At 43.5% G+C, this 18,543-nt stretch overlaps 1 protein-coding gene across 1 annotated transcript in view; it reads right to left on the reverse strand.

The window, feature by feature from the left end:
* Positions 1-7,085: 7,085 nt before the first annotated feature.
* The window catches only part of LOC145405548 (uncharacterized), a 71,199-nt gene continuing 59,741 nt past the window's right edge, over positions 7,086-18,543 (reverse strand). Inside the window, exons 3-7 of the mRNA XM_080276886.1 lie at positions 12,602-12,680; positions 10,088-11,495; positions 7,976-8,036; positions 7,621-7,717; positions 7,086-7,424 (exon numbers count right to left, since the gene is read on the reverse strand). Coding sequence (XP_080133012.1) covers positions 7,086-7,424; positions 7,621-7,717; positions 7,976-8,036; positions 10,088-11,495; positions 12,602-12,680 — 1,984 coding nt within the window. The remainder of the gene's footprint in view (positions 7,425-7,620; positions 7,718-7,975; positions 8,037-10,087; positions 11,496-12,601; positions 12,681-18,543) is intronic.

An 18,543-nucleotide genomic window follows, 5' to 3' on the forward strand; every position in this document is an offset into this window, starting at 1 on the left:
CCTTATATACTATATCGCTTTCTCCAATTGACCAATCTCCAATTAATAGAAATGGCACTCTCAACCCTCTATCCAATCACTCGAAATCTTGCGATTATTCCGTCTCCAATTGTCCCACTCCGGGGCTGCGGACCCAAAATTTTGAGTCCATTTAGTGCCTTATTGGTGTGATTTGGGTATTAAATAGGTGCTATGCATGTCCCGAGGGAGTTGTATAGGTGCTTCTCTGAGTTAGGGTCCATAAGTACAAGTCCATAAGCTGGGGCCCAATATCTGGACCTGCCTATGGCTCTATTACGTTGGATATTGGAGGGATTACTGTATATTACAGAATAGTAACATGTATTACCGAGTCATTACAATAGTAGGAGTCGTTAAGATAGCAGGAATAGGGGCAGAAGGTGGAACTGGTGGACGAACAGGATGGTCACCATAGCCTGTAGGCATGGCGAGAATAGAGGGGAAGGAGTATTAGAAGTGGAAGAAGAGGGGGGCAAAAAGGAGGAGGAGACAGAAGGTGAAGGAGGGAAGGGAGTGGGAGGGAGATCAGGCGGTACAGGATGAACTTCAACAGAGAGGGTACAGCATTGTCTACTGAATCTGGTGTAGAAGTTAAAATGTAATACATAATCTTGGGGATGGTTTCACTGTTGCCATCGCCAGAGGGTTTTGTCATTACAATTAGCCGGCGGTGGAGCAGTCCAGGGACATGACTGAGGAGACTGCTGAGATGTGGACTTTGACGCAGTAGAGTGTATCGATCGAGAGGGACGGGTATTCGTCGCATGAATTATACGAGCCAGAAAAGTAGGAGGATGGGCAGGAGAGGTCTAACGGCTGTATGCTTAACCCCTTAACCGCGGGGCGTCACTTTCGTGACGCTTGGGAGCAAGGGATCATACCGCGGGGCGTCGCTTTTGTGATTCTGTGTTATTTTGAATTCACCCGGGCTTCCAAGTGGGGGCTTGTATCATCTATCAGTACTGCCAATGTCCAACACTAGTTAGCACTCCTAATCTCATCTGTACTCCCATCCATTGTTGACAATTTAGCCATTTCTCCCCATTCTTGACTCCCCTCCCTACCCCCCCTCCATTACCCTATCCTCTCGCCTGCCCGGCCGTGCTACGCTAAGTAAATCTTCCCTGAAATTTTTCACTGATTTCATCCATTGAAATAAGCCCTATGTCCTATTCTTATACCAAATAATATATACAAGAAAGAAATAAGGTAAGTGAGAGTGCCATACACCTGGAATTGGCTAATCATCACCTGACAACACCTCACGTGCACTCGTTCGCTAATTTTCGCTGTTTTTTTCCCCTTGAAATATGCCGTATAATCTATTTTCGTAATAAATATACATGTAAGGAGGGAAGGGAGAAGCCTAAGTGATATTTACATTCACCTGGAACTACCTAATTTATAATGTATTGTCTAGATTTCCTGCCAATCATTTCAGTGCTTGACATAGCTGTTTCAAGAGCTAACATTGGTAGCTCTGAATATCCCCTATGTATGCCTCTACCCCGGCCCTCCGTTATCAGTTTACGCTCATCTTCCGAAGTGAGGGTACGTATGTTTCTTCTTGCTGACTTCAAGGACTTTTTCACCTCCATGCAAAGGGCCCTGTGACCTTTACCCCCTACTAAACCTCGTGTGGAAAGAGGTAAAGGGCTGACAATTGATAAAAGAGTGACTACGATCTTTCTAATGCGTAAAACAGTGCAAGTGGAATTGTAAATAATGTGTAATGTGTAAACAGCAAATGAAAGTAATGAATGTAAATATACGTGAACAATGTAAAATAGTTTTATAAGTTACTTCAAGTGACAGTGCATAACACAGTGTAAATAAAATAGAAATGTAAATAACGTAAATAAAATAGAGAACGTAAATAGAAATGTGAATGAGTAGTATTATAAGAATACGAGTATATACCCTAGGAGTAATGAAAGTGAAAGTTTCACTCTAGCATGTCTGAATGCTATGAGTTATGAGAGTGAAGATGAAAGTGACATTCACTCTCAATGCTAGTATACAGGACAAGAAAGTGAATGTTACGTATTTTACTGAAAGAAATTGAATCCCTACAGTGACAATAAACTAATACTACTGAAGGAAACTTATGGTATGGATAAAGACTGTAGATATATATAAGTGTTATATAGTAATAGAAATATAAAGTGTGAAGGGTTTTATGAATAATAAATGACAGAGTACCAAGAGCGAACTAGTGCCAGTGCGACGATCAGACGCGCTCGTAATTTCCATTGCTTTCACAGTGTTTTTTTTTTTTTTTAGTATGGATCCCAAACTACTTGAAAATTGTAGAATAGTGTTTATAGTGTTTGTATCTGGCTGTGGTAATCATATTACGGGTTGTCAGGAAGTGTAAAGTGGAGACTTCGTTACCCTACTTCAGAGGTCTCCACAAGTCCTACGGTAACCGACGAAGGCTCAACAATCATTCCAGGAGAATGCTGAAGGTATGTGCCATAAGCATATGTAATTTTATTATTCTAGGACTAATAACTGATTTTTGGCAAATATTTTTTGAGAGTCCGTCGGAGCCCAAATAACCCCGAGGGACACGCAAGTCATTGGTAAACAAGCCCGCGGTGTAGGGGTTAAACACATATGGAGAGGCCTTACATTGTTCCCTACTTTACACACTAAGGAAAGCACGAGCAAAGCCCTCAATTTTTACACGGTATGCTAAGAGAACATTAAGGGAAAGGGGGCGGTTGGTTGCCCTGTGTGACCAGCTGATACATCGGAAGTGCTCCCATGGGAGTCGCCGTGACTATTCTTTGTCCAGACGATGTCAATCAGCACCAAAACAAAATAATTTCCCGTCATTTTTTTATATATCAGCACTTATTTGTACGTATACATTATATACTATTATAGTAATAAACTTTTCAATCAATACTTATGTTGTAAATATGATAGTTAGCGATGGAGTTAGGTCAGGTTAGGTTGGGATAAATTTGGTTAGGTTACCTTAAAACTGGTTAGGTTAGCTTAAAACAAGTTAGGATAAATAAGGCTGGGTTGAATTACGAAAACTTATGTTAGGTTTGGGTAAATGAGCACTGATAAAGGGCAATTTCGCTGAAAAATAGCGTTCAAAGATGGCGTTTGTCAATCTTCGTGCACAGGTTAGGATAAGTTTGGTTAGGTTAGCATAAAATTGGTCAGGTTAGTCTAAAATAGGTTAGGTAACATAGAGGATGGAAGTAATGCGAGTATAAGTGGCTGGGGAATGGCTGGAAGAAGGAGGGAGGTGAGAAGACAGGAAGAAATCAGTAGGATAGAAGTTGTGGAAGCAATGAAGAAAGTTAAATCGGGGAAAGCCCCAGGAATTGATGGAGTGTGTGGTGAAATGCTGAAGCAGGGGGGAGAGATAGTAGTAGAATGGATGTGGAAGATGTGCAGATTGGCCTGGGAGGAGGGTAGAGTCCCGGAGGATTGGAAGTCAGGTATAATTATTCCCTTGTACAAAGGAAAAGGGGAAAAAGAAGTGTGTGGTAATCATAGGGGCATTTGTCTTCTTAGTATAATAGGAAAAGTGTATGGTAGGATACTTATAGACAGAGTTAGAGAAAGAACAGAGATATTAGTTGGAGAAGAACAGGGAGGCTTTAGGAAGGGAAGAGGTTGTGTAGATCAGATATTCATTCTTAGATCTTTAGTGGAAAAGTTTCTAGAGAATGGAAAGAAGTTGTATGTGGCTTTCATGGATTTGGAGAAAGCATATGACAGGGTGGATAGACAAGGATTGTGGAAAGTGTTAAGAATATATGGAGTAGATGGGAAGTTGTTGAATGCTGTGAAGAGTATGTATGATGGTGCGAAGGCTGCAGTGCGTGTGGATGGTGAACTAAGTGAATTTTTCTCTTTGAAAGTTGGTTTGAAACAGGGATGTGTCATGTCTCCATGGTTGTTCAATCTGTACATGGATGGGGTAATAAAAGAGGTACAAGGTAGGGTAGTGGATGTTGGAGTGGCCCTGGTGAGAGAGGATAGTGTTTGGAAACTCCCTGTACTGTTGTTTGCAGATGATACTGTGTTATTGAGTGAAGACGAAGGGGAGCTGCAAGGCTTGGTGGATGAGTTTGAGAGAGTGTGTAAGAAACAGAACCTAAAGGTGAATGTAGTTAAGAGTAAAGTGATGGTCTTTGAGAGAGGTGAAGTTAGTGAATGTAAAGCGAGGTTGGATGGTGAGGAATTGGAAAATGTGAGTACGTTTAAGTACAGTATTTGGGTAGTGTGATGAGTAAGGATGGAGGTTTGGAGGGTGAAGTACTTGAAAGGTACAGCAGAGAAAAAAGGTTGCTGGTTCCTTGAAAGCAGTGATAAGAAACAGGGAAGTGAGCATGGAAGTGAAAAAGTTACTACATGACAGTATTGTGATGCCAACTCTAACGTACGGAAGTGAAGCTTGGACATTGTTGGAAGGACACAAGTCAAGAGTGAGAGCAGTGGAAATGAGTTATTTAAGAGGAGCCTGTGGAGTCACGTGGAGAGACAGGCTGATGAATGAGGATATAAAGGAGCGTTGTGGTGTGGATGTGGATGTGATAGGAAGTGTTATGAGGAACACACTGAGGTGGTTTGGCCATGTGGAGAGGATGGAGGGTGAAAGACTGACGAAGAAAGTGTATGTGAGTGAGGTGGAGGGGGGAAGAGGGAGGGGGAGGCCGAGGATGAGATGCAGGGATAGGGTGGAGAGGTATATGAGAGAGGGGGGTGTGAATTGGGAGCAGGGCAGTGAAATGGCGGGGGACAGGGCGACTTGGAGACGATTTGTTTGTGGCCACCCCAAACGGGATTAAGGCGTCTGGCAATAGATAGATAGACAGAACGTTAGGAGAAATAAGGATGGGTTGTTACAAAAGTTTAGGTTAGATTTGTTCAAGTAGGCCTGCAAGGGTTATTTCGATCGTACATGGCACTCTAAGATGGCGTCCATCTGTCTTCGTGCACCGCAAGATAGTGGCTGTCTATGAACAGACACCACTTTTTAATGCACTTTTCACCACATTTAAAAGAAACAAAAAACACTGTAACTTGAAAACACAATTCAAGAGTACTTGAAGAATTCCATGAAGGGCTAAAGCAACGAAAACATGCAAAATAAGGTGGTCCTATGTCTCCTTAATGATTACCAAGAATTATGAATAGAATCTATCTATCTATCTATTGCCAGACGCCTCAATCCCATTTGGGGTGGCCACAAACAAATTGCCTCCAAGTCGCCCTGTCCCCCGCCATTTCACTGCCCTGCTCCCAATTCACACACCCCTCTCTCATATACCTCTCCACCCCATCCCTGCATCTCGTCCTCAGCCTCCCCCTCCCTCTTCCCCCTTCCACCTCACTCACATACACTCTCTTCGTCAGTCTTTCACCCTCCATCCTCTCCACATGGCCAAACCACCTCAGTGTGTTCCTCATAATGCTTCCTATCACATCCACATCAACACCACAACGCTCCTTTATATCCACATTCGTCAGCCTGTCTCTCCATGTGACTCCACAGGCTCCTCTTAAATAACTCATTTCCACTGCTCTCACTCTTGACTTGTGTCCTTCCAACAACGTCCAAGCTTCACTTCCGTACGTCAGAGTTGGTATCACAATACTGTCATGTAGTAACTTTTTCACTTCCATGCTCACTTCCCTGTTTCTTATCACTGCTTTCAAAGAACCAGCAACCTTTCTTCCCTGCTGTACCCTTTCAAGCACTTCACCCTCCAAACCTCCGTCCTTACTCATCACACTACCCAAGTACTTAAACGTACTCACATTTTCCAATTCCTCACCATCCAACCTCGCTATACATTCACTGACTTCACCTCTCTCAAAGACCATCATTTTACTCTTCCCTACATTCACCTTTAGATTCCGTTTCTTACACACTCTCTCAAACTCATCCACCAATGCTGCTGATAAATAACTAAAAATGGTATTATAAGAAAATGAAAAACAGTTTGCATTGCCTGAGATTAAAACGCAAAGATGATCCATAGCTGGCATGATGCTTCATTGTTTGGCCTATGAGAGATGAACAGTACCATTCTCGTTACATATATTAACGTATATTATTACCTTTAGCATTGACTGAATGTTCTATATTCAGTAAAATCACATGGGTAACGTATAAAAATGGTTTACACGTGTCAATTTTAGGATCTCGACAACTGTTAACTACTCTTAAAAAAATAAAAATGACAGTGCGTCACCGCCAGAGCAGAGACGGGCCCGAGTTTGACCTACTACTCGGTAAGGTACATTCCCCGTGTTTTAATAACCAACGGTTCAGTTCCCGTGTATGTTTGCGTTGCACTTTTAGCAAGTTAAAATATTTTTCACATAAAATATTTACATTATTCTATGCCTTCTGGAGGTACAGAGTTACTTTGTAACAAATAATTAAATATAGGGTTTGTGAAAGCCAAGCATTCCTCCTCTTAAAAAATGTTGGAAAAACCCCTACATACTGAGGGAAGTCTTTCCCTACTTAAACTTTTAGCATACCGTTTTGTTATAGGGCCCTTAGGAAAGGCCCTACATTAGCTTTAAGCATACGGCTGTTAGAGTTCGACGTGATGGGTAGTCTGCACTTACCACTAAAGTAGGATGGGGGACAGATAGGATGTTGGGCCAGAGGTGCCAAACGGCTGGTATGAAAAACAGAATTGGAGGAGTGAGAGGAGGGACGAGGTTGGGAATGGAAGGCAGGACGAGGAGAGGGAACAGGTAAGGAAGGGCATGGACAACAGGTAGGGGTAGAGGAATCTAAAACAGAGAAAGAATTAGAGACAGGATCAAGAGAAGTCTGTAAGGGGAAGACTGAGGTAGAGGGGGGATTAGGTAGAGAGGAGGAAGTGGTGGAAATATGAGTACTAGGAGGAAGAGAAGAGGAGATACTAGTCACAGGGGTAGGGACAGAGTGCTCTAGAGGTGGTAAGACAAGGTGAGAGGAGAGGAAGAAGGGGCAGCAGATACAGAGACAGGTGCAGATGGGGCAGAAGAAACAGAACTGGTACTAGAAGTTACTACAGGAGGAGAACAAGCTACATGTGCATAGGTAACGTTAGGATGGTGACTGAGGCAGCAAACTCTGTGACGAGCCTCAAGAAGGGAAAGGCCAGTTTTCCAGCGGACGCTGGACAGTTCTGCTTTGAAGAGGTAGACGGGACATTGTTGGTAGGTGGCAGAATGGCTACCATGACAGTTAGGGCAGCATCAGATGGTGGAAATGCATTCTGAGGTGGTATGACTGGCCAGTGCACAGTTGGTGCAGACTGCAGATGATTGGCAGTATTTGGCTGGGTGGCCAAAGAGGCAAGATGTGCACTGGTGAAGAGATGGAATATACTCACGTACTTGGAGAGCAGTGCCTCCAATGATGACTGTGGGGAGCAGATCGCGAAAGGCAAAAACTATTTTTATGATATTAGCAGGTTCTTTGTGTCATACACAAGGAGGAATTGTATAACAATGGACTAAAAGTATTCGATGATGCTGTTCTGAAAGGATTAACTCAGTGTCATTAGAGCAATTTGTGAAAGCCCTCTGGCTGAAGGACATCGAAGATGGTAAACAGACGGTGCCAGTGGCAGAAATGAGCTGGATGTCTGAGGACACGAAGATGGGTTGTCCTGCATTGCTGACCAGGGATGTCACTTTCTCGGCTTGGGCAGCACTGTGAACAACAAGGAGGTGGGAGCCATTCAGATAAGCCAAGAAGGTGACATCCCTGCCTACTTGTCGAAGTAGAGAGAGGTGGAGTGAGAGGTCGTTGGTCGTATCATGGACACTGAAATTTTTTTACCATGTCTGTGATCCGAAAATTGAGGTGAGGGAAGGGGCAGGTACATAGGAAGAAGGACGAGGTTGGGAGAGGGAGACAGAGGACACCATGGAGCCCAAAGAGGGGAGGCTGATGTTGGGTCCAACTCACCCAGCAGCCTCAGGGATAGCGGGAGAAGTATACGCGGACACGATTTGGTGTGGAGTGGCAGCTGCGGACCAATGCGGTCCCCACAAACCAGTGCCTGCTTGACCCTAGCCGAGGTTGATGGAGCCAACACACGGCCAGCCGATTTGCCCAGCGGGGCCACACTGGATCGCGTCTTACCCCAACCCACCTACCAAAGAAGCGTGTTGCCCACCACAGGGAACTGCACCCTGCCCCATGGTGGACTCAACTCCCAGATAGAAGGGCAAAACGAATATATGGGTCGCCACACACGGCAAACACATAGGCAGGAAGCAGTCTTGTCCAAATGACAAAAGAGGAGGAGACTAGTATCATCACCAAAGGCCTCCACTATTTGGCAATGATAGGGGAAAATGAAGAAGCAATAAAATTAGGAAAAGAGCCTGCAGCAGTGACAGGCACCCAAGGAGATGGGAGAGGGCAGAGTGGAGACCCCACCATAACTCCCCCACTCATCATGACCCAATCGACGTCTCTGAAGCCCCCCCATGACAACACCCAGCAAGGAAACAGGGGGGATGCCTGGTTAAAGCCTGATTTCTTCAAGCTTTGCCACATTTATCATACCTGTATAACTGTTTTCACGCAAGAAAGAACTGTCAGGTGCCAAGTGAACAAAAAATTTTCTTCTACACAGTTTTCAGTCATCACATTTCAAATTTTTTCACTCCTGAACCGATACTGGAGAGAACCTATAATAAAACTGTTTACGCCATTCATCACACTTGAATTTCTTCGCTCCTTAATGAATTAAACAGTGTTAGATGATATCACCAGAGTCATCTCTTTACCACTTTAACCCTTTAACCGCGGGTATTGTTTTGGTCTGACTGTCCTCTCCCGCGGGGGTTTCAGCCAAATGTAAACAAACCTTTAAACCTTAATAACTCTGCACAAAATAAAGCTAGAGAAAAAAATAAGGTACCATTAGAAAGTACTAACCTTCAGCTTTCCATTGATGTAGGTTTCATGACTTTGTTGACTTTCACAGGACGGGCAGTGCCGTTAGAAGTGAGGGGTGTAAAATCACTATTTTTCGCTCACACACCATTACCTTCGCTCATACACCATAACCAAATGCCAACCTCATTCTGATAATAATACTATAAACATATATGAACACTGCACATACGATAAACACCCACTCTGTGTTCACTGAGGCAGGTAAAAGGCACTGTAATTACCCGCACTTCACTGCCACATCAGCGGTGTTGTAATCACTATTTTTCGCTCACACACCATTACCAAATGCCAACCTCATTCTGATAATAATACTATAAACATATATGAACACTGCACATACGATAAACACCCACTCTGTGTTCGCTGAGGCAGGTAAAAGGCACTGTAATTGCCCGCACTTCACTGCCACATCAGCGGTGTTGTAATCACTATTTTTCGCTCACACACCATTACCAAATGCCAATCACATTCTGATAATAATACTGTAAACATATATGAACACTGCACATACGATAAACACCCACTCTGTGTTCACTGAGACAGGTAAAAGGCACTGTAATTGCCTACACTTCACTGCCACATCAGCATGTGTTGTCACTCACACAGCTGGACAGATACTGATGCGTGCTTGGTCAGGGGTGGGGTGGGGAGCCCAGGGGGTGGGAGGTGGGGCCCCAGGGGGGGGAAGAGGGAGGTGGGGGTCGGCTGGAGTGAAAGAACTTAATAGCTACTCTCCCTTGAAACAATTGGCGCACGGAAAAAACGCGGGGTATTCAAAATATTCACAAACATTCAAGAATGACACCCGCGGTTTGGTCCAGTTTTTGCAACGTCATTCTGGAATGACACCCGCGGTTAAAGGGTTAAGCACACTAGAAATTCTTCCCTCCACAATGATTTAATAGTGTTTAGTGAGATGACTTTTCCTACCAAAATGCTTATCACATTCAACACACTTGAAATTCTTCACTTCTCAATGAATTAACAGGTGTTGAGTGAGACCAACCTTCTGTGAAAGTAGTTTACCTTGTTCATCACACTTGAAATTCTTCACTCCTGAATGAATTATCAGGTGTTTCGTGAGATTTGCCTTCCTTGTAAATCATTTACAGCTTTCATCACACTTGAAATTTTTCACTCCTGAATGAATTAACAGGTGTCTTGTGAGATTACCCTTATGTGCAAATAATTTACCACATTCATCACACTTGAAATTCTTCACCCCTGAATGAATTAATAGGTGTTGGGTAAGACCATCCTTCAGTGCAAATCGTTTACCACATTCATCACACTTGAAATTCTTCACTCCTGAATGAATTAATAGGTGTTTGGTGAGACTACCCCTCAGTGCAAATAGTTTACCACATTCATCACACTTGAAATTCTTCACTCCTGAATGAGTCAGTATGTGATGGCTGAGACCACCCTTCTGTGCAAATCGTTTACCACATTCATCACACTTGAAAGTCTTCACTCCTGAATGAATTAATGTGTGTTTGGTGAGACCTTCCTTCTGTGCAAATAGTTTACCACATTCATCACACCTGAAATTCTTCACTCCTGAATGAATTAATAGGTGTTTGGTGAGACCTTCCTTCTGTGCAAATAGTTGACCACATTCATCACACTTGAAATTCTTCACTCCTGAATGAATTATTAGGTGTTTGGTGAGACTTGTCTTCATTGTAAATCGTTTACCACATTCATCACACTTGAAATTCTTCACTCCTGAATGAATTAATAGGTGTTGGGTGAGATTATACTTCATTGTAAATTGTTTACCACATTCATCACACTTGAAATTCTTCACTCCTGAATGAATTAATAGGTGATTGGTGAGAGTACTTTTCAATGCAAATTGTTCACCACATTCATCACACTTGAAATTCTTCACTCCTGAATGAATTAATGTGTGTTTGGTGAGACCTTCCTTCTGTGCAAATAGTTTACCACATTCATCACACTTGAAATTCTTCACTCCCGAATGAATTAAGAGGTGATAGGTGAGACCACCCTTCTGTGCAAATAGTTTACCACATTCATCACACTTGAAATTCTTCACTCCTGAATGAATTAATAGGTGTTTTGTGAGATCAACCTTCTTCGCAAATCGTTTACCACATATATCACACTCGAAATTCTTCATTCCTGAATGAATTAATTGGTGTTGGGTGAGACTTGCCTTCAATTTAAATTGTTTACCACATTCATCACACTTGAAATTCTTCACTCCTGAATGAATTAATAGGTGTCTGGTGAGACCACCCTTCTGTGAAAACAGTTTACCACATTCATCACACTTGAAATTCTTCACTCCTGAATGAATTAATAGGTGTTGGGTGAGATTACACTTCATTGCAAACTGTTTACCACATTCATCGCACTTGAAATTCTTCACTCCTGAATGAATTAATAGGTGATTGGTGAGAGTACTTTTCAATGCAAATTGTTTACCACACTCATCACACTTGAAATTCTTCACTACTGAATGAATTAGTAAGTGTTGGGTGAGGTCATCCTTCTTTGCAAATCGTTTACCACATTTACCACACTTGAAATTCTTCATTCCTGAATGAATTAATTGGTGTTTGGTGAGACTTGCATTAACTGTAAATTGTTTACCACATTCGTCACACTTAAAATTCTTCGCTCTTGAATGAACAACGTCATGTCGGATAAGACTTTCCTTAAAAGAAAATGTTTTATCACACTCTAAACATCTGAACTGCTTAACTTCAGCTGAGGCCACTGCATCCAGGACAGTCTCATTGTCCCTGAGGAACATTTTGTCACCCACCTCACACTCTAACTTTACATCTGTTTCTTCCTTTACAACTTCCATTATTTTGTCATCTACCTCACACTCTAACTTTACATCTGGTTCTTCCTTTACCACTTCCATTATTTTGTCATCCACCTCACATTCTAAATTTACATCTGGTTCTTCCTTTACCATTTCCATTATTCTGTCACCCACTTCACACTGTAACTTTAGACCTGGTTCTTCCTTTACCACCTCCATTATTTTGTCATTCACCTCATATTCAAATTTACATCTGGTTCTTCTTTTGCCACCTATACTATTTTGTCACCCACCTCAGACTCTACAGTATATGTCTTTACATTTGACCTCAGACTCTACAGTATATGTCTTTACATTTGGTTCTTCCTTAATCACCCTGTCATAAGATTCCCCCAAACTCTCTTAATTCCTGCCACAAACCAGTCTCCACTGAACAATATTGCTGATACAAAGGTCATTATTACCAAATAATACCTGCTTCTGCACCTGCAAGTACCATGTAACCATATTTTTAAATAAATAGTTCACCGCTGAGTTTTAAGCTGTTAATACAGTCTAAAATACCAATGGGTTCCTTATTTTACTAGTTCTTATCCAGTGTCTATTCAGCGGTTGAACACCAGTAAATGCAAAGGATATCACAACAGCTAAATGATCCTGGATCAACTCCTACCACTCATCCAGTGATTCATACTTCTTACAATGAAAGATATGAACAATGAGTATAAGCCAGATATATTTGGAAGAGGCACCTCATGCAGGATGTACAGTACTGTACTGAGACAACACAACATGTGCCTACATATCTGTCAACACTTTACCATGTACATAATACTCAGGTGGCTCTCTGATGACCACACTGCTAAGGTCTGCTTTGCAGAGTCAGTTTCAGCTGTGGACCTGCAACAAGAGCTGCCATTAGACAAGAATCTCTATGAATTTAAAAACACTGCCCAGTAAGCCCTTATTTTGCATGTATCTAGTCCTTAAAAAATATTAATTTGCATTTTAGCACGTAGGCTTAATAGAGAAATTTGAAGGAGTGAGGTCATTAATGTAAAGGACTGGTTATATGAGTGGGAAAGTGAGGCTGGTATGGTAAAGTGGCAGCAGAAGTGTTAGGCATGGCAGGTAATTTAGAAACAAGGGTGGAAGGACTGGTTATATGCGTGGGAATGTGAGGCTGGTATGGTAGAGTAAGTGGCAGCAGAAGTGTTAGGCATGGCAGGTAATTTAGAAACAAGGGTGGTCAAGGATGAGCCCAAGCTAGATGATAGTGATGACTTCCGGGTAGTTAAGGGATGATGCAAAGTTAAGAAACAATGATAGGAGCATGTCTATCTATCAATCTAGAAAAGAGGAAATATTCCCCTGAGCTAGGCCTTATTAGATCATATAGCCCTGCTAGGCAACAAGAGGGCGCTACCCCTCCCGGCATGGCAGCTACCAGGCATGGTTCGAACTAATGACCCCCTGGTCCCGAGTTTGACACTCTATCACTGAGCCACCCTGTCCCCTATATCTATCTAGGGCCAAACCATAAACCCATAAGGGGTGGCCATTTGTCTCTGAGTTAGTGGTTTTACTAGTCCAGCGGATAAGGCAAACAAGCGTTTACTTTTTCAGGAAAACACCAAATTTTGCACAGTTGTAGAATGGACCCATACAATTATTTTTTGAGATGGGCCCCTGGTGGTTGCCATCTTGGAATTCAAAATGGCTGCTTTTCAACCCATATTTTCTTCAATAACTCCAATACAATAAACCCTCACTTTATCGTGGGGTTATGTTCCAAAGGCACCCGCGATAAGCAAAAATCCGCGATGTATCGACGCTACCCCTAAAATGGCTATTTATTGTCTATTAATAAGTAAAACCAGTACGGGTACTCACTGACGATGAATGAGATGAATTGAAGATGATGATGATCATGAAGTTCAGTACAAGGTGTATATTAGTTGTGCAGCTCTTGAGAGGGCACCTATGACAACATTTCTGCGGGCGGTGAGCGAAACGTAAGTACAGGTAAGCCCTTAATTCACGCGAACTTTTTTCACGAGATTTCGGTAATCCACGAATTTTTCGTACTATAATTAAAACAAAATTATAGTATTCAAATAAATAATTTTAACATACAAGAGAAATAAATAAAATATAAAAATGCCTACCTGCTGCCCGTGTGCATACATATATGTGTGTGTGTGAGTGTGGGAGGTCGGTCTACCACGCACCACACAGTTAGTTTGAATCCAATGGTCGAACCATGCGTGACTCGCATAACCATTATTTGTGGCTTATTTTTCTGCCTTCCAGTGATTGCTTGCCTTGTCTGTCAAGATGGGGCATAAGCGTAGTGCTAGTGATGCATGTGGTAACACACCAAAACGGACTAGCAAAGTGACGTTGCTGACAGAGAAAGTTAAAGTGTTGGACAAACTTAAGGGAGGAATGTCGGCGACAATTCTCCATCAGGACAATTCCCCGTCATTTATTTACATACCAGTTTATTCAGCAAGTACAGTACACCAGTTTTTTATTTATATGAGTTATAAAATCCCCCTGAAAATTAGTTATTAAAGTATTAATTAATCAATAATAAGTATATTTATAGAATGACAGGGAATCATCCATGTTTTGATGGTGAATTGTCTCTGAACCGCGTGTTTGGGGTGAGTCAACTGTTCATACAATAAAGAAGACAGAACGTAGCATACGGGACTAAACGGGAGTCAGTGTGGGCTAGTGCACCAGACCGTGCTGAAGTGTCTCCACCTATGCCTGTGAACTGGCTCAGAACCGTGTGTTTGGGGTGAATAAGTCAACTGTTTGGACAATAAAGAAGGCAGAATGTAGCATATGGGAGGCAGTGAGAGTTTGTGCACTGGACTGCTGAAGTGTCTCCACCTACGCCTGTGCTTGTCAGGTTTCAGTGTTAAATTTCTTACATTTTTGTTGTTTTTCATACTTTACGCTAGTTTATAAGATGTATGTAGTGCATAAACAGTATTATTCAGATGTAATATACTTAGTAGAAATACGTAATTGTGCACACAAGGGCAGAATGTATACGCGAATTTACCACATACGCGAATGGTCTGGGAACGTAACCCTCGCGTGAATTAAGGACTTACCTGTATAAAGTAACAATACTGTCCAGTACTGTACTGTACTGCATTGCAGGGGCTTCAGAAAACCAGGAGAAAGCGGCAAAAACAAGTGGTGAAAGGCTGAAGTGGGCATGGCGATGTAGCTGGGGCAGGAACACGCGGTAAACTGGGAGGTGCGGTATGGTGGTGCGGTGCGGTCACGCTCCTTTCTTTGAGGATGGCGCGTCAGCAGCAGCCAATCAGCGGCAAGTAAAAATGTAAAGTGTGTTTGGATTGGCTACTGGTAAGGCTCTAGCCAATTGTGTGCCACCTACCAATGAGTCTGGGTATTTCCTCACCCCACGCCACGATTTCGCTTGTATTTTATCAAATATATTAGCCGATTTTCAACCCGCGCCGTCCCGAGGACGTACTTCCACGTCCTCACGTTTTGTCACAGCCAATCCCGAGGACGTACTTCAATGTCCTGCAATTGCAAGGTTCATAATTTCCACAATTTTCAAAATTCGCGGGAGATTTTCGTTTCGCCCGGGTACCCAAGCCTCCCCAACCTGCCGCCAGGCGGGCAGCGTCCTAGACCCCGCATGACCCGCGCTCGCCCTTGTCTCGGTCACTCACCTGCCAGCAGTGACCCAGGTCAGACATGGCGCGGAAAGGTCTCTCAGACGAGCAAATTGCATCCGTCCTGGAAGCCTTCACTGGAGACAGTGATTCTCCACTCGATGATGATGTGGTGGATCGCGATTACGTCCAGCCAGAGGAAGAAATAAGTAGCAGAGATGAGGAGGTCCCTTCGCCCCGAAAAACGCGGTATGTGACATACCATAAGGCAAGGGAAGGCCAGCCTGCTCCCCAACCACGTGCACAGCTATCTCTCCATCACGATTCTGATCAGGACGAGGATGAGGACGATGAGGATGACGGAGGCATAGGACGTGATATCGCCGCGTGGTTGGGAAAGGAGAAAATATCACCACGTGGATCAGAAGGTGGGGCGAGACGACACCTAAGGTATGGTCAAAGTACTTTGTCTGGGGAAGTAGCAAGTGGTGTGGTGGGATTGCTGGGAGAAAGGGAAAGTGTTGTGGCGGCAGCGCGGGGTGAAAGTGAGAGTGGTGTGGGGGTAGTGCGGGGTGAAGGGGCCAGTGGTGTGAGGGAGGCAGCACGAGCACGTGGTGCTCGTAGGCCTAGGGGAGAGGAGGCTGAGTCACTCCCCAGCACTTCTTTCGCCCCTGAATATTCACAAACTTCCTCCCCACAGCCCCAGGATGTGGGGAAAGGAAAGAAAGGGAAGGGAAAGGGTAAAGGAAAAGGGAGAGGGAAGAGAAGTGCGAGTGATGAGAGGCGCCGCTCTCCACCACCCCAACCACCCCCACCACCCACACCTCCCCACCCTGACGAAGGGGACGATGGTGACGTGGCTGGAGACGGTGGTGTCACGTGGAACTGGGAGGATGGGAGTAATTTTACTCCCATCATTCACCCTTTCACTGAGGAGTGGCGGTCAGGTTGCACGGCTCCAGGTGTAAATGCTGGGTCGTCACGGTTAGATTTTTTCAACTTGTTTTTTGGTGAGGCGTTTGTTGGGCGCATAGTAGAACAGACAAATATATTTTCACAATCCCAGCGCCTTGAAAGTGAACGCCTAGGAACCACAAGCAAGCATGCAGAACAGTATGACTATCCCGTGACTATATCAGAGATGTTCCTATTTTTTGCCCTGGTAATCTTGATGGGTGTGGTGAGGAAAAATCAAATTCCTGCCTACTGGACAACGGACCCAATCATCCTAACACCTTTCTTTGGAAAGGTGATGGGTCGTAATAGATTTCAGTTTATTCTCGGCCGCCTCCACTTTTTTGATGCAGATGATCCAGCCAATGCAAATAACACCGATAAAATGAGGAGAATTAGGCTGGTATTTGATCATTTACAGGAAATGTTCCGCTCCTCATTTTATCCCTACAGAGACCTCGTCATAGACGAGAGTCTTGTGTTGTGGAGAGGCAATATTTCCTTTAGGCAGTACATACCCAGCAAGAGACACCGTTTCGGGTTCAAGATCTTTGTTATGTGTGACTGTAAGACTGGTTATGTGGAAGACATAGTCTTGTACACGGGCGCACAGACAGATATAATAGAAGATCGGAGTATAGGACTCTCTGGGGCCGTGGTGAAGACAATGATAGAAGAGTACCTTCATCGTGCTCATGTGTTGTACCTGGACAACTGATACACTAGCCCTCTTCTCGCTAGGTTCCTCCACCAACACGACACCGGAGTCTGTGGTACAGTCAAGAGAAACCGACGCCATATGGTCAAGATAGGGAGGAAACTTGACAAGAATGAGGTGGTTTTCTTCCAGGCCAATAACATCCTTGCAACCCTGTGGAACCACAACAGGGAAGTTTGCCTCCTATCAACTGTTCACAGCCCCCTGATGCACCGCACAGACTCCGTGGATCACCGTAGCGAGAGGAGGCGCAACGTATGGAAACCAGAGTCTGTACTTGCCTATAATCTGAACATGAGGCAAGTTGATCAGTCAGACTCGATGATTTCAAGTGTTGACTGTGCCAGGACCACGATGAAGTGGTACAAGAAACTCTTTTTCCACTTGCTCGACATCACGGTCCTGAACGCCCACTACCTGCACGCAATGACCACCGGAGTATCCGAGACCTTTGAGGGGTTTGTGAGGGAGCTGGCACGTGAAATAATCGCCAAGCATGCCCAGGAAAGACCCCCACACCGCCCCCACGCCCCCCGGGCTGCTCAGACACCCCTACGTCTTGCAGGCCGCCACTACCCCAGCGCAATCCCTTCCGAACCAAACCGTCGTAAACCCCAGCGTCGCTGCCATGTATGTAAGCACTCGACAGTCAGACCATCCACGCAGAGAAAAGACACAAGATATGAGTGTGTCGAGTGCAATGTTGCGTTGTGCCTTCAGCCTTGTTTCAAGGAATATCATAATTTCCTACACTTCTGAAACTGTGTGGGAAGGCGAAATGACGCTCATGATAATGGTAAGGCCAGTCAGTAGGTGCTAAGTCAAATATAAAGTTGAAACGGGTGTTATTTTTTCAGAAAAGTAATGTATAAGATGAGAATTAGTGTAAGTGGAAAGAATTGTTATCAAAACTACACCCACTGTGTAAATCTGGTCAGTAAATATGTGATAGCAAGGAAATAAAGTGGAAACGGGTGTAATGTTAGCATGAATAAAACGTATAAGTTGAACATTACTGTAAGTTGTCATAATTGAGGGTCACGAGTACACCCACATTCTGGTCAGTAAGCATGTGATAGGAATTATATACAGTGGAAGATGTTGTAATGTTAGTAGTAAGGTATTTTATAAGTTGATTACTAGTGTCAGATGAAACAAATGATATCGCGATAACACTCCCTGTGTAAGTACGCGCCAATATGACGCTAAGTTCCATCGTACGTTCAGAAATGATGTAATATCAAATATATCAAGTGTTTACATGTGCAATGTTAGTGCAGAATTATTATATAAGTACAAAAATAGGTTGTAAGTTGAATTAGTTGTCATAGCGACTTCACCGTGTGTGTTACTATGCGCATTATTACGCTATATATTTACGTAAGGCCTGAAATAATCTCAAAACAGTTCTATAAAGTTGAAA

The sequence above is a fragment of the Coenobita brevimanus genome, chromosome 67, assembly GCF_032717465.1.
Source record: "Coenobita brevimanus isolate Jiangsu-jjx chromosome 67, ASM3271746v2, whole genome shotgun sequence".
In the NCBI taxonomy this organism is placed as follows: Eukaryota; Metazoa; Arthropoda; class Malacostraca; order Decapoda; family Coenobitidae; genus Coenobita; species Coenobita brevimanus.